Genomic DNA, 14633 nt, shown 5'->3' on the forward strand with positions numbered 1-14633 from the left:
ACTCGTGTTGTAGGCTCCTGAGATGAAAACACGTAGTCCAACAAGAATCGGTGGTTGCTAATGGATCAGTAGATGTCTGCTCTCTTCAAATCGTCGAGGTATTCATTCAGGAATACCAGATTTCAAACGGTCGATTACTTCGACAAACATGTCAAGCCCGCGGAACTCAAAGAATCTCGCTACGTCTCATTTCGTTACAGCAGACCTCAATTTCTGGAACTTTTTACGAAGTCTTAATATTCGCGGGATCCAGAAAAAGTCGATGTGACGAGATAAAGGGGCTCACTAATATCATTTGACTATTTTCGTAGAATTCGACAGCACTCAAACCGACGTTTAGGCTGCGCGCGTCAACCAATCAATTTACTGAAACTGGCGTGTTTTGTGAGGTTCAATTGGCTTCCTTTTAATCTTCTCCTCTAATATAATTGCTGCTACGACGATGTGGTCTTTTTCCGTATGTATATGGACAGAATATTATTGTCATTTGATCCGAAGCTGCAGATGAGCAGTTTTCCAGTTGCGCTTTGGCATTTATTCGGAGATTTTTGCGGAACCCAAGCCACTGCCACCCAAGCCACTTTGGACAAATTGCGCTCGACTCTCCAGTTCTTAATTCCTTTTCAGTCCATATGCTCCTCAATTAATGGTAAAAACAAGTGAAGCAGCACCTCTTCAAGCAACTTTGGCCTAATATTACAGTAACTTTCACAACGTTTCTTGATGGGATTCACAAAGGAAATTATAGATCAACCCGGACGCCATAGATGAAATGGATACCCCCTCTCCATGAAACAATGAGAACCGAAAACGCACTGTGATAATGCGGGGAAGGGCTAATGCACATATAAAATTGTTATGGTATCAAACTATTATTTATAGATGTCACATGATACCAAGGAAAAAATGACCAATCTTGAAAGTCCTACCTCAGAGAGTGAAGCATCGGCATCAGCCACCAACTTCTTGAAAGTCTGGTACTCGTCACTTTTAGAATGAAGAGTGGGCTCTCCGAATATGAACACCTTTCCCACAATGAAAAACACCAAAAACGCATTCATCAGCCACACAACCATACTCTGAGAAATGAAACTGAACACATCCTCAGGCATCCCGTCGCTATAAGTCGAGTTTTCACCCGAGGAGTATTCGGCCTGCAACACTCGGTTCCCGTGATGCTCCTCGCCAACAGCGTCCGAGTATTTGATAACATTGAGAGGCTCAGCTGAGTCCGAGTTGGATGGAGAGAATACTCCAGATCGAGACACCATCACTCCCACAGGGTTGAAAAAGACCACACACATCATCAGCATACAAAGCGTCACTTTCGCACGGTCCGTCAATCCCGCAGAGAAGCGCTGAAATAAAGATGCACCTCAGGGTTTAGAAGGGGTGAATAAACAAAGACAATGATGAAAGATAGACTCGACTTCGAGAGGACATTCTTTGAGATAACCAAGCAGCAAAAACAGAAAACTGATGTCGTTTACAAACTTTGAAGCGCTGAAATAAAGATGTACTTCATTTTTCTTCCGTGAGATAACCAAGCAGCAAAAACAAAAAAGTGATGTCTTATTTTGACAACAGCTTCGAAAAAAGCTGCCCAGTCAGCGAATCTGTTTGAGCTAGCAAAACAAGTTTGTGAAAAATTCTTCTGTAACAGTGATAACTATAACAAAAGCAACCTGTCCTTGTAACTCTGATACATGAAATCAGGACATTATGCGAACCCGTCACCGACTTTCACAAGCAAATTCAATTTACCTGGACACTCCCGTTTTTCACAATGAGTAGATTCTGCAAAAAAAACCTTAATTATTAGCAATGCAAAATAAAGGTGGCGTCATTTCATAATTTAAAGAGTCAAAATAGCAGCAATGCTTACTTAAGGAGTAATTTCACGATACATTTACTTGAATTCGGCATCACTTTATAACAATTTCTCCATTAACATAGCTGGCAGATTGCCAGAAAATAGCCGCAATTGATTCGTAGATCGGCAGTTTAAAAAAAAACAGTAAAAAAGAAAGACCAAAAAAATTCGTCTTTTCATTGAAGGCTGATCTGTTATATTTTGATTAAGAATATGTATAAGTTATTGCTGCCTCTATTAGCTGATCTGAAATCAACTTCACTTAGAGTGACACACACCCATTTGACCTTATCTCTTTGAATTAAAGTAAATAAAAGTCAATGAGGAAGTCATTTTTGAGAGTGAGGTAAGTCAAGTGTGACCAAAAATTTAATCACGCGCATGAACAAAAAAACTCGCTCAACTAAGAGCGAAAAATGACGTCACACATGCAATTTAGTTGAAATTGCATGAACGAATGAACAAAAAGTGGCTGTGACGTCATATGGTCGTAACAAAAATCATGATGACGAAATAAAAAAACATAGCAGGACAAGTCCTGACGTACAATTCAAAGCATTTTCTTTGACTTAACAAACAACTAGACCTAGAACGGACAATGAGTGAATTGGGAAAACCATTTCTAAAATCAGATGAAAAAACCAAAAAAAAAACAGAAAATCAATGACAAAATGCTGCTATGGAGAACAAAAAACCACTAGTGAGATATGTAATTTTGATTCTAACAAAAAAACTAGGTCCAGAATGAGCAGTGAATGGATTGGGAAAACTATTTAGAAAAAAAATCCGATCCAAAAAATCGAAAAAACAGTAAAAATCAGAGTGAAATTGCCGCATGTCAACAAAAAACCACTACCGAGAAACCGATTTTTTGTTCAAACACCGTTTTCTCACTCTACTTTAAAATTAGAGCGAAAAAATTCACGCCGCAAAACCACTCGCTTTTTCGCTCCATTTCCTGTTTCGGCGTGACCAAAATCACCACTCCAATTTGACTTCAAAAATCATGAAAATGTGTGAACAGATCTTAAAAAAAAGACAGCCCCCCAATACAATTCAAATTCTTTGAATTGTAAAAAAACCAAGAGAAGGCCAATAATAGCCCCAGCTATCGCTGTGCGGCTATTAATAAAATAGTGGACTGGACTTCGTCCCCCCGGCAAAATTCGAATACCACAATGATCATGATCACATGAATCTCTAACCCCAAGTCGGTTGAATTGAGCCAAAACAACCAAGCAGAAAAATTCAATGGTTAAGAATTGAATTAGAACTTCATCCTCAATGCAAATTTAATTCGGTATCACAACAAGATGTCAGTTTAAATTGTTGAAAACTTTTGCTAATTCAAGACTTTTATTTATCATTTGAAAGCAAAAAGAATTGGCAGTGACAGCCATACCTAAGAACACTTTTTTGAACAAAAGAGTGATCCGTCAAATGGCATTTGAGGTCTAGTCTTTAACAGTCAGCTATGTTTCATTTCAGAAATCACCAAAAGGGCTCGTAGATAACGTGGATTCGCATCGAATGAAAGGTCAGATCTAAATAGTTTGGGGTATAGAAACCAGAGAAACGATAGTGATTAATTAAGCCCTATAGTTGCATGATGAAAGGCACGCAAACCAATATAACTAGCAGGCCCGTAAAAGTATAAAACCATATCCTGACAGGTTTAAAAGAATTTAGGTTTTCTGTTTCATACCAACTCATGCTCGAACCCATGCCCCTCGTTTAACAGCCACAGCTCTTACCGCTACGCTACCGACGGGCATCTTTTGCGTCCATTACTCTATTTAGCAGCAAATATTTGTTAAGCGTCAATTTTGGCATTTCTGGATTTAAGGAGTGCTATGCATTTGCAGATAACAAGATTCTAAATTGTTGCATAGTGCGTCTCAAAACGCATGTACTACGGTATCATGTTCAGGAAGCGATAAAACACGCGAAGGTTAGAAACTTATACATAGTTGGATAGCACTTAAAATATGATTAATATTTGGAGCTCAATTATACAATCATAACAAAGGAAGCTAAAAGAGGCGTAAAGAGAATGGATGACACACAAAATCATAAATACAGTAAAGGATGAAAATTAAAAATTACTAATTTTTTTGCAAAAAATGGGAGCCAAATTTGCCAACAACTTGGGCGCCTAACAAAGCACCTCGTCTTACAGCTATTGGTCTTATCTCTTAAGCTACCAATGAGTATCAGTTTCGTCTATTACGCTTTCTATATGCAGTCAAATTTTAGTCAATGGCGTTTCGAATTGCTTTCTTGAGGCAGCATGCTGAATGAGCGGAAGTATGAATATTAGAAATTTAATTATTGTCGTCTCAAAGCGAATGTGTATTGCTCGGTTGCAGCTTTTAGGACACTTTGGGCAAATGAGGATAGGAGCGCAATTGACCATTGCACTCAAAGTCAAGACTTACATTTAAAAGAACAGATAGATAGGAGAAATGAAAAACACTTTAACAAAGAAAAATAAGAAAGAATTGAAAAGAACCAAAAATAGGGAAAGAAAGACAGCTAGAAGTAGATGAAAAACAACAATAACTCCGTTCCTTTTTAGGGCCAACAAAACAATAGCCATTTTCCGCACCAAAATGGGTGCGATCCTATGTCCCTTAATTAGCAGTCATAGGTCTGATGCCGAACACTGCCGATGCCGATTGCATTTGTCTGGCTCTTTCAACATCAGCATTAATTTGGTCAATGGCCTTTTGATTTGCTTGCTTTCTCTATGGGGCTTGCTCAATGAGCGCTCAACATAGGTAGTTAAAGAGCTTAAATATGAAAAGAGAAAGAAATTCATGAAAGAGAAAAAGGAGAAAAACCAAAAGGAGTGAAAAAGAACGAAAAATAGAATAAAAATATATTTACTTTTATTCGAATCTGAAAATTAAGCATGCTTTTTAATCCCTACTTTAACCCGAACTCCTGCTCTTCGCTGAACAGCCATTGGTCACATCCGTAATTCATTTGTCTTTTGCTATTTCTACATCAGCCTTAAATCGTTCCATGGATTTTTGTCCGCTGGTTTTTCAAAATCCGGCAAGCTTCATGAGCGCAAAATATGGGCAGATTAGGAGCTTAAATATGAAAAGAGAGAAAGGGAAAGAAAAGAATGAAAAAAAGCAATTGCCAAACTTTTGCCCAGGAAATAATGCGTCTTTTTTCCACCGTATTCAGGATTCTAAACCCTTGATAAACAGCCATTGGTTCCATCACTTACGCTACCGACGCGTATTGCTTACGTTTATTGAATTTCTTTAGCAGCAAATAACAATATGGTATTAGGATCGCCTGTTTTGCTAATGCGGCATGCTCTATGATCACAAAAAATGCACAAATTAGGAACTTATATATGACAAGAGAGCTAGAGAGAGGGAGAGAGAGAGAGAGAGAAAGAGAACAGCAGGAACGACTGACCAATTTTTAACCAGTAAATTATAAGTCCTTCTCAGCCAATACTCACACTCGAAACCATGCCAACTTTAACATTAACTGGTCTTTTCCCTTACGCTACCGATGCCTATTGTCTACGTCTAAATCATCAAATCATTTCTCTATCAGCACAGGCCATTTGGTCAGACTAGGTTGCTCGTTTATGAATTGCGGCATTCTTTATGAGCGCAATTTTTGGCAGAAGAAGAAAGCAAGAGAAAACGAAAAATGAAGAAAGAGATGAAGAGACAGAGAGGAGGAGTGAGAAAAAGTAAAAGGAAAGGAAAAAAAATTTAGAAAGAGATAAAGAGTCAGACAGAATCAGAGAGAGAGAGAGAGAGAAAGAAAGGTAGAAAGAAACAAAGAAGGAAGAGAGAAAGAAAGAACGGAAGGAAGACAAATAAACAACACAGGGAAAGAAATGAGCAGAAAAAAAACATCCCAATTTGTTTCCCCCGCTAAATTTGCGTGTTTATTTGCCCGTACTAGTGTTTACTTGCCCGCTGTGCTCAAACCCATTCCCATAACCTAAAAGCCATAAGACCAACCCCTTAGACTACACAGATGTAAACTCTACCGAAAGGAACAAAAAAACAAAAACAGAAACCAACTTCTCAAGTTTGAGGTCCAGGAAATTATGCGTCTTCCGCCCTTAATTAGACTCAAACCCCCGGCAACTCGCTTGAGAGTAATTTCTTTTATCCTCTACGATTCCGATGCCTATTGCTCACGCCTATTCACCTTTCTACTGAGCAAATTGGTTACTGGCTAATTGCTTCGCTTGTTTTTGCTATGCGGCATGCTTTACGAGTGCTAAAAGTGGACGAACTAGGAGCTTTAAAAAGGCGATCTAGGGCGTCTCAAACAGCATGCAGTACGCTAGGCTGCATGTTTACGGACCGCTAAAAAAATTGAGGAACGTGGTTGTACAGCATTCGAGTTAGAATTAATATATAGATGGATGCTAAAATGAATGAACAAAAAGTGGATTTAAAGTGAGAGTAACCCCAACTGATTGCAACAAAACTCTTGACGATAAAATTAAAAATCAAGAGAAGGCCAGTAATAGTTCAGCTCAGCTATCACAAACGCAGATGTCAATTAAGGGGAAAGAAATGAAAAGTTTGGCTTTTTGGTCAGACGATTTTTATCTTTTCGCATCCATTTCTTACTGAAATAATTTGTATCTGCGCTTTTTCGGTGACTGACTTGCCTTGCATCTCTGGCATCTTTCGGCGCATTGGTACTCTAGGTGCCGGAATTTTTTGGTCAATGACTCTTTCTATCTGCTCTTTTTCGAACATTGACTTTTTAAGAGACTTTTTTATCGCAATATCTTCTTAACCATGCTGCTCGAGAGCTCTTAAACATCCTATTCGAGAGATCTTAAACATGCCTTTTTGCCTTTCGTTAAACATGGTACCTTATAATGTCATACAATTAATATATAGGATTTTCAAGACTACATCTAACAGCCTAATGAACTCAGCTCAATTCAAACTCTGGAGATCATTCTATCATATTCAAATTCTATCCTAGTTCTCATGAATTTAACAATTTCCTGATTGAATACGAAATCACTGCCGGATCATGTGGGTTGTGAAGACTGCCAATGTTATAGACCTGTTTCAAAAACGTAAAGGAACCAACGCATCAATTGTTTAGTGCAAGTATACAATTCTTCTGCTGATTTTGAATGCTGGAAGTTGGAACAAAATTTTCAAATGAACACAACAAAATCACTAAAAAAAAAACAAAAACTTAACTCAGCATTAGTTGTTCAACTTATTAGCAAATCGTAATTCTTTGCATTCTTTTACCACCTGAAAATCAAACGAAGACGCAAAGAGCATGAGCAAACTAAAATTATGTACCTGCATCCCAAAAATGAACATCGCCGAAACATTGACTCAAAATAGCAGCCGTTGTCCCCACCGGATTGAAACAGAGAGAAAAAGGAGAACCAATGACGACAGCTTGTTTTTTTTCTATGTCTCAAACCATGTTCTAAGTTTATCCACAGATTCTTTAGGTTAAAAAAATGCGCATTTGGTCTCTAAACTGTGAGACAGTGAGCTCACTACTAATACCAATTACCAAGATACTCCAAGATACGTTAATTCTTAGTGCCCGGGCTTTATTTGTTAGTCCCCTTTCTATTGACTTCCCCTTTTGAACATTGAACGGAACGTATTTGCATAAATTTGCTGAAAGAATTCTAAATTCCATTCAATCGAAACAGTGACCAGATTAAGTCAGAAGTCAAACGTGAAGTGGTGATTTATCTAAAACGGAGGTAAAACGAATTAAAAAACATAGAATGACACGTCCTGAAAAAATTCGGAGAATTGAATAAAATCAAGACCCGAGTAACAAACACATCAAAGATCAGCCTTTGATTTTTAAAAAACAGAAACGAAAAGCGAACACGAAACAAGAGATAACAAGAGAAAAAAGCATCCATGAACAAAACAACAGAAACAAAAAAGAGTTCGTGCAGTCTTCTTCTCTCAGAAAACAGTATTCTCAAACCATTAAATCTGATAATAATATACAAGCTCCCCATCACATTATAGATTAATAAAGAAGCATGCTAAATAAATACTTTAAAGGAAACTAACGAAGACAAAGAAGTTAGAACATCAAAAGAACATCATTAGTCGCGTTAAAGTCATTAAAACCAAAAAAACTATATAACGAAAATCTCAACCGCATCAAACTAACCATCCTTAGAAGGCATATAGAGCCTAAGAGACCTGTCATTGCAAAGACTAAGTGAGAACACAACGTTAACAAGCATGGGCAAATATCGAACACTCGATTTCTTTTGAAGAAACTCATAAATTAAAACTCTAATAACGCGAACAACTTAACGATAATAACGAACATAGCTGGCAAATTGCCAGAAAATAGCCATAATAGCTTCATAGATCAGTAGTCTCAAAAAGAAGGAAAAAAAAGACAGACCAAAAAAATTACTCATTTCATTAAGGGCTGGGATGATTAAGAATCTGTATAACTTATTGCTGTTTCTATTTGTTGCTCTTAAATAACCTTCAATTAGAGTGATAAGCACTCATCTGACCTCATCTCTTTGAACAAAAGCAAAAAAGTCTGAAGTCAATTTCAGAGTGAGGAAGTCATTTTTAAGATTGAGTCACGTCTAACCAAAAAACTTAAACACGCAAATGAACCAAAAAACTAGCTCCACTACGAGCGAAAAATGACGTCAGGCACGCAAGCAAATCAGTTGAAATTGCATGAACGAATGAACAAAAAGCCGATTTGAAGTGGTTGTAACGTCATATGGTCGTAACAAAAATCCTGACAAATTTAAAAAAAAACAAGAGAAGGCCAAGCTATCGCTTCGCCAAGCTATCGCTTCGCGGCTATTAATAAACAGAGTAGAGAATCATTCTTTTTCCCTAATTAGAGGGGCTAATCATATGAGATCTGTTATCAAAAGACAGACAAGGCAGCGACCAGACCAAGGTCAATACTCAAAAACCAGTAGTATTCTATCAAAAAGAAATAATGTCAAGGTAAAAAAAAGCGAAATACGGAAAATGAAGCCTGCAAACAGATTCAACTAACTATATATCTCATTAGAAAGCCAACATGCTGGTCAATTTATACAGTAGGAAAAGCTACTTTCTGCACACAGCATAAAAAGTGATTAACACTTCATGAAAATTAGCTGTGTCTAAGCTATAAAAACCATTAGTTATGAAGTAAAACATCCAATAACAACGATTTTTGCCATCCTAACACCCGAGAAATTCCCGATGTGACCCAAAGCCGATGATTAATTAGCCTAAGAAACAGGACATCAAGTGCAACAAAACGGGCAAAGGTAAAATTTTACAAGAAAGTGTCGAAGTCATAAAAATTATTGGCTTTAAAAATAAAACCTAATTGCAGGCACTGATTCCATGTCAGTACGTGGGAAAATACTTCAAGAATTGACAAGCAGCCAGAGGAAATCAAAACACATGACGGGCAGCACATTTTAATTCAAAGTTGAGAAACAAAATGGTTTCGGAGATTAAAAAAATATTATCTATCAACTGAAAACATCCATTAGGTTTACTGAGGTTTCACCAAAAAAACAACGCCTGGTGAATTAAGAAGACTAAAACACAAAACGACTAATTTCAACACTGCACTAATAATATCAGAAAATATACAAAAATTCAAAATCCGAAAACATAGCTGGCAGATTGCCAGAAAAAAAGAGAGTCTCAAAATATAGTAAAAGAAACATTCCCAGCAGATTGCCAGAAAATAGCCTCCGTTGATTACCATAACCAAGATTGGGATTGAAAGGATAGAAAATAATTCTAAAAAACATTTTGTAGAAATACATTTTTAAAGTGCGAACTAATTTCATGTCATTTTGTAGTTGAACAAACATCTTTCTAGTGAGATCATACAAGAGCTAGTAGCAATACCAATAAGCATTCGATATGGCAACTAAGACAAAAAACTTCAAGTAACGGGCATCTCAAAATTAGGCTTTATGGGTTTATCCCAGTACTATTTTTGATTTCGACTTTTTATACGGACTCTGTTCATTTTTAATTGCACTTTGAGCAGAATGAGAGAAGAGTGAACTTAGCCTAGAGAAATAAAAAAGCTATCAAGCAGATTTGAAGTGATTGTGAAGTAATATAGTCGTAAGCAAAATTGTGACAACATTATAAAAAAATAAGGCCAATAAAATTCCCGGCTATCGCTGTGCGGCTATTAAATTATTAAACATCAATTGAAAACACAGTAGAATGCCATCCCGAGCTGTTATTGATCAAGTTAATTGATTAAAAAAATGCCCAGCCTTTATGGTATTATTATCTCATAGCAGTGAAGAAATTTTAAGGATTGAGCAGATTTTTCATTAAAATATTAATTCCAACCGTGATGAAAGCGTTACTTCGTTATACTTGTTTCGACAAACCTTAACAGTTGTTGAAAATTTTGTGACGTTTGTTAGGACGATTTTCAAAAGTTCATTTTATAAACTTCTAAAGTCAGTATAGAAAAGTAAAAAAAATCTGTCCCTTCTGTGATAAAAATTATTGCTTTTTATGTCAGTGTTAACTGAGTGCGCTTTTACCGTTAAAAAAGGTCTGCATAACGCAATGAAAGATATAGCAGGGATGCTCTGGACAGAACGAAAGTTAACTTTGGTGCCTTAGCAACATAAGATCCCGAATGAGAGTCAGAAGAGAAGGGATCTGACTGAACTCTCCCAATGCCACTGCTGCTCACAGGCGAAGCTCCACTCGACTCCTGTCGAGGTCGGGTTAATTTGTGGGCGTGATCCCGGACCCAAAAGGAATACCAACCGGGGCCGGGGTGCTTAAAGTGCAAGTTATTCTGATGTAATTTTGTAGTTGAACAAAATTCTCTTTCTAGTGCAAAGATACAGTGACTAGTAGCAATACCAAGAAGCATTAGAGATGGTAGCTAAGACATTAAAAAAATTCAAGTAACGGTCATCTCAAAATTGGTCTTTATGGGTCTATTTTACTTCTATTTCTGATTTCGGATTTTTATACTTACTCTGTTCATTTTGAATTACACTTTCAATAGAATGAGAGAAGAGAGAAACTGGCCTAGAGAAGTCAAAAAAGATATAACGCAAAATGTTTGTTGAACAAGCTGTGAACTGTGGTAAAGCGAAAAAATTTTAGAAGTACAAAATAGCTCTATAATAGCCGGCCGAGAAGCTGAGGCGGCTATTAAACATCCAGAGATCAGCACTTCTTTAACTTGCGAGTCGTGCGTTTTTCGAACGTTAATAAAAGTCAAAAAAGCAGCAAAGAGATGTAAAGCAAAAGAAACTTTTGTTAAACAAAGTAAAAAAAAACATAACAGCGCTATATAAGCCGGCTGAGAAGATGAGGGCGGCTATTAAACAGACCCAAAAGAATTTCTCTTATTGAATGTGGCGATATATTTGGAGTAAGTTATTGCTGCCTCTATTAGTTGTTCTAAGATTACCTTCAATTAGAGTGACTCACACTTGACCTTCCCTTTGAATTAGAGTAAAGAAAAGCCAATTTCATGTTGAGAAAATCATTTTTGAGGGCCTCAATTGTCAACAGAAGTTTAACAAAAAAACGAATAAAGTCAGAAAAATTGCTCTCGAATGACAGGCGGGGCGTTAATTTTTCTTTATGGGTGCAAAAACATCAGACGAAGGTAGTGTTCGAACCCCTACCTGCTGATTACGATTCCTTCACCTCGATAGAGACATTAAGCACTCAGATATCAGCGCCTCGTCAACGTATCTCAAACAATCGGTTTTGTTTGAACGACAAATTTGATTTGGGAGTTACAGAAATTGAAATCTCTCAAAAATCAAGAAGTGCGCGAAAAAGTCACTTTAGTAAAAAATTATTCAAGAAGAAAAACACAAAAACAGTCAAGCGAAAAACCTATTAAATATACACACAACGATTACAATAATTGCTTCTCATTCGAGAGCAGCTAATCACGAGAATGAACAAAAAAAACTCGCTCCACTAAGAGTGAAAAATGACGTCAAGCACACAATTCGGTTAAATTGTATGAGCGAATGAACAAAAAGCAGTGTTGAAGTGATTTTCACGTATTATGGTCGTAACAAAAATTTTAACAACGATATAAAAAATATGAAGGCCAATTAAATTCCTAGCTATCGATGTGCGGCTATTAAAAACATTAAACATAACCAACTAACCAATTTTAAAAAAATTTGCAAAATATTGTAAAATTTAGAAGGAAAGTTTCCAGATTTCGAAGTGAAAAGGTTCGAACATATTTTTTGTCTCTGGAGTTATGTACAGTAACCCTTCTGCAAGGCTTAAAAAGCTTCGTTGGCTAGTAATGATCGTTAAACTCAGAAAAGGACAAAAAATATTCAAGAAATATTGAAAACAATTGGAAATTTTAACAAAATCTTGCAAAAACTGAGGATATAAAGATCGTCAAAACAATTTCATTGTCTCAAAAGAATTACCAGTATCCCTATTTCATGCTTTAGATAGTTTCACTGGCTCATAAAGATCAATAACCTTGAAACATAAAAACTTTCCGAAAATTTGAAAAAAATTTAAATTTTAAGGAAAAATTGTTAAAGCCAGAGTAAAAAAAATGGTAACCATTCTTTTGTCTCCAGAAATTATGTGACAGCTTATCAACAAACTTTGAAGGAGGTCCCTAGTACCCTGGTGCCGGAAAAATTCATAAAAAGAACTCCAAAAAATTGATAAAAAAACTTCAAACTTGAAAAAATTGCAGATTTTTCAAAAATTGGTGATATTAAAATCAAGAAAAACATTCCGTTACACCAAGAAGCTATTAAGTAACCTATAGTCAAAAACCCTAGAGGAGGTTATGAGGCTCTTGAGGCTGGAAAAACCTAAAAAAAACAAAATTAAAAAAACTCGAAAAAATTGCAAGTTGCATAAAAAAAAACTGCTAAAATTTGTCATAATAAAAGTTCAAAACTAATCCATGGCCAAAAAATTTTCCCTAACCTTATTATTAACGGAGATTTTCTGTTAGGCTGAAAAACCTGAATAATGAAAATATGTGTCAAAATATTGAAAAAAATATTGAAAGTTTTTAAAAAATGCTAAATTTCGTGGTGTTGAAATCTTGACAAATATTCGATTACATTTGGAAACCGTGCCAAACCCTAGAGGAGGTTCCTTGGCTCTGAAGGCTGGAGAAACCTAGAAACTGACAAAAAATTTCAAAAAAACTTGAAAAAATGCAAGTTTTATCAAAAAAATTAATAAAATTTGTCAAGTTACAAAATTGAAAGCTATACCATGGCAAATAATTTTTTTCAGAAACTTATTATCAAACCCCTAAGGACATTTTCAGGCCCCTGAGTCTTGATAGAAATTTGAATGTTTTGTCAAAAAAAATGCTAAAATTCGTGATGTTTAAATGTTGAAACCATTTCACTGCCAATAGAAACTATGCAGTAATGTTTTACAAAAGTTCCTTGACACCTAGGGCTGAGAGAAGTCGAAAATGACAAAATTTTCAAAAGACTTAAAATTATAAAATTGCGTGCTTTTAGCGATGGGTTGTTCGAACGTAGCCACGGGTGGGGGGGGGGTGGGGTTGCACCGGGGGCTGATGGGGAGGGAGGGGGCCAACAGCGCGGTGGTGGGGTGGAGGCAATATTTTGGGGGGGGGGTCAACAGTGGGGGTGTTTTCAACCTCTAAGAACCACACATCACACCATAAGTATAAGTCTCCAAAACAGTTTGAACTGAATCAGAACTGAAAGCCTCTAAGAGCATTTAATGCCGGCTGGCTCCCCCTGTTTATCCCGTTTTTGAGGACGGAAAGTCAAAAGCGTCAGACGAAAAATCGGCCAAAAGTAAAATCGCATAAAGAAGACCTACAGGACTAATACAATTGCTACAAACTTCGCTTGAGAGCAATTAAACATCAATTGAAAACATACCCGGCAGATTGCCGGAAAATAGCCGCCGTTGATTCCAATAAGCATGATTGGGATTGAAAGAATAGAAGATATTGAAAAAAAAAGATTTTTGTGCAAAAACATTCTTTAAGTCCGATTTACTTTGATGGCATTTCGTAGTTGAACATAACGTACTTCTGTTTCTTAGAGAGAGGCTACAGGGGCTACTATCAATAACAATAGGCATTAGAGATGGTAACTAAGACTTATAGGAACCACGTTCAAATAGCGGGCATCTAAAATTGGGCTTTATGGGTTTATCCCGTTTCTACTTCTGACTTCAATTTTTACTGACTCTGTTCATTTTGAATTGCTTTGCTGAGCAACTGATGTTCAAAATCACTTTGAGCAGAATGAGAGAAGAGAGAAACTAGCCCAGAGAAGTCAAAAAGATATCACGCAAAATGTTGAAAAAGCGGCAAAATGAGGTAAAGCGAAACATTTTTTTATTCGACGAAGTAAAAAAAAATAGGAGCGCTATAATAGCCGGCTGAGAAGATGAGGGCGGCTATTAAACAATACAATCCTTTACAAGTCATTAGAATGCTATCTCGAACTGTTATTGATCAAGTTAAGTGATAAAAAAAACATGCCTAGCCTTTTTAGTAACATTTTTTTCATAGCAGTGAGAAATTTTTGTGGATTAGGCAAATTTTTCATTGAAATATTTATTCAAAAAGTGATGAACGCGTTACTTCGTTATACTTTTTGTATCAACAAATCATTACTGTTGGGAGATTTCGGTTGATTTTATAAACTTCCAAATTCAGTGTAGAAAAGTAAAGCATCTGTCCCTTCTCAGTGATAAAAATTATTGCT

At 36.5% G+C, this 14633-nt stretch overlaps 1 protein-coding gene across 5 annotated transcripts in view; it reads right to left on the bottom strand.

Annotated features, from left to right (window-relative positions):
* Positions 1 to 14633, bottom strand: part of LOC142353142 (uncharacterized) — a 78852-nt gene that overhangs the window by 36096 nt on the left and 28123 nt on the right. For 3 of the 5 annotated variants that reach the window (XM_075405354.1, XM_075405352.1, XM_075405350.1), the window contains 2 exons: positions 1765 to 1797; positions 930 to 1358 (listed from right to left, as the gene is read on the bottom strand). In XM_075405354.1, the coding sequence (XP_075261469.1) occupies positions 930 to 1358; positions 1765 to 1797 (462 nt within the window). The remainder of the gene's footprint in view (positions 1 to 929; positions 1359 to 1764; positions 1798 to 14633) is intronic. The other 2 variants (XM_075405353.1, XM_075405351.1) reach the window with 1 other exon arrangement.

The sequence above is a fragment of the Convolutriloba macropyga genome, chromosome 14 (assembly GCF_964194025.1).
Source record: "Convolutriloba macropyga chromosome 14, txConMacr16.3, whole genome shotgun sequence".
In the NCBI taxonomy this organism is placed as follows: Eukaryota; Metazoa; Xenacoelomorpha; order Acoela; family Convolutidae; genus Convolutriloba; species Convolutriloba macropyga.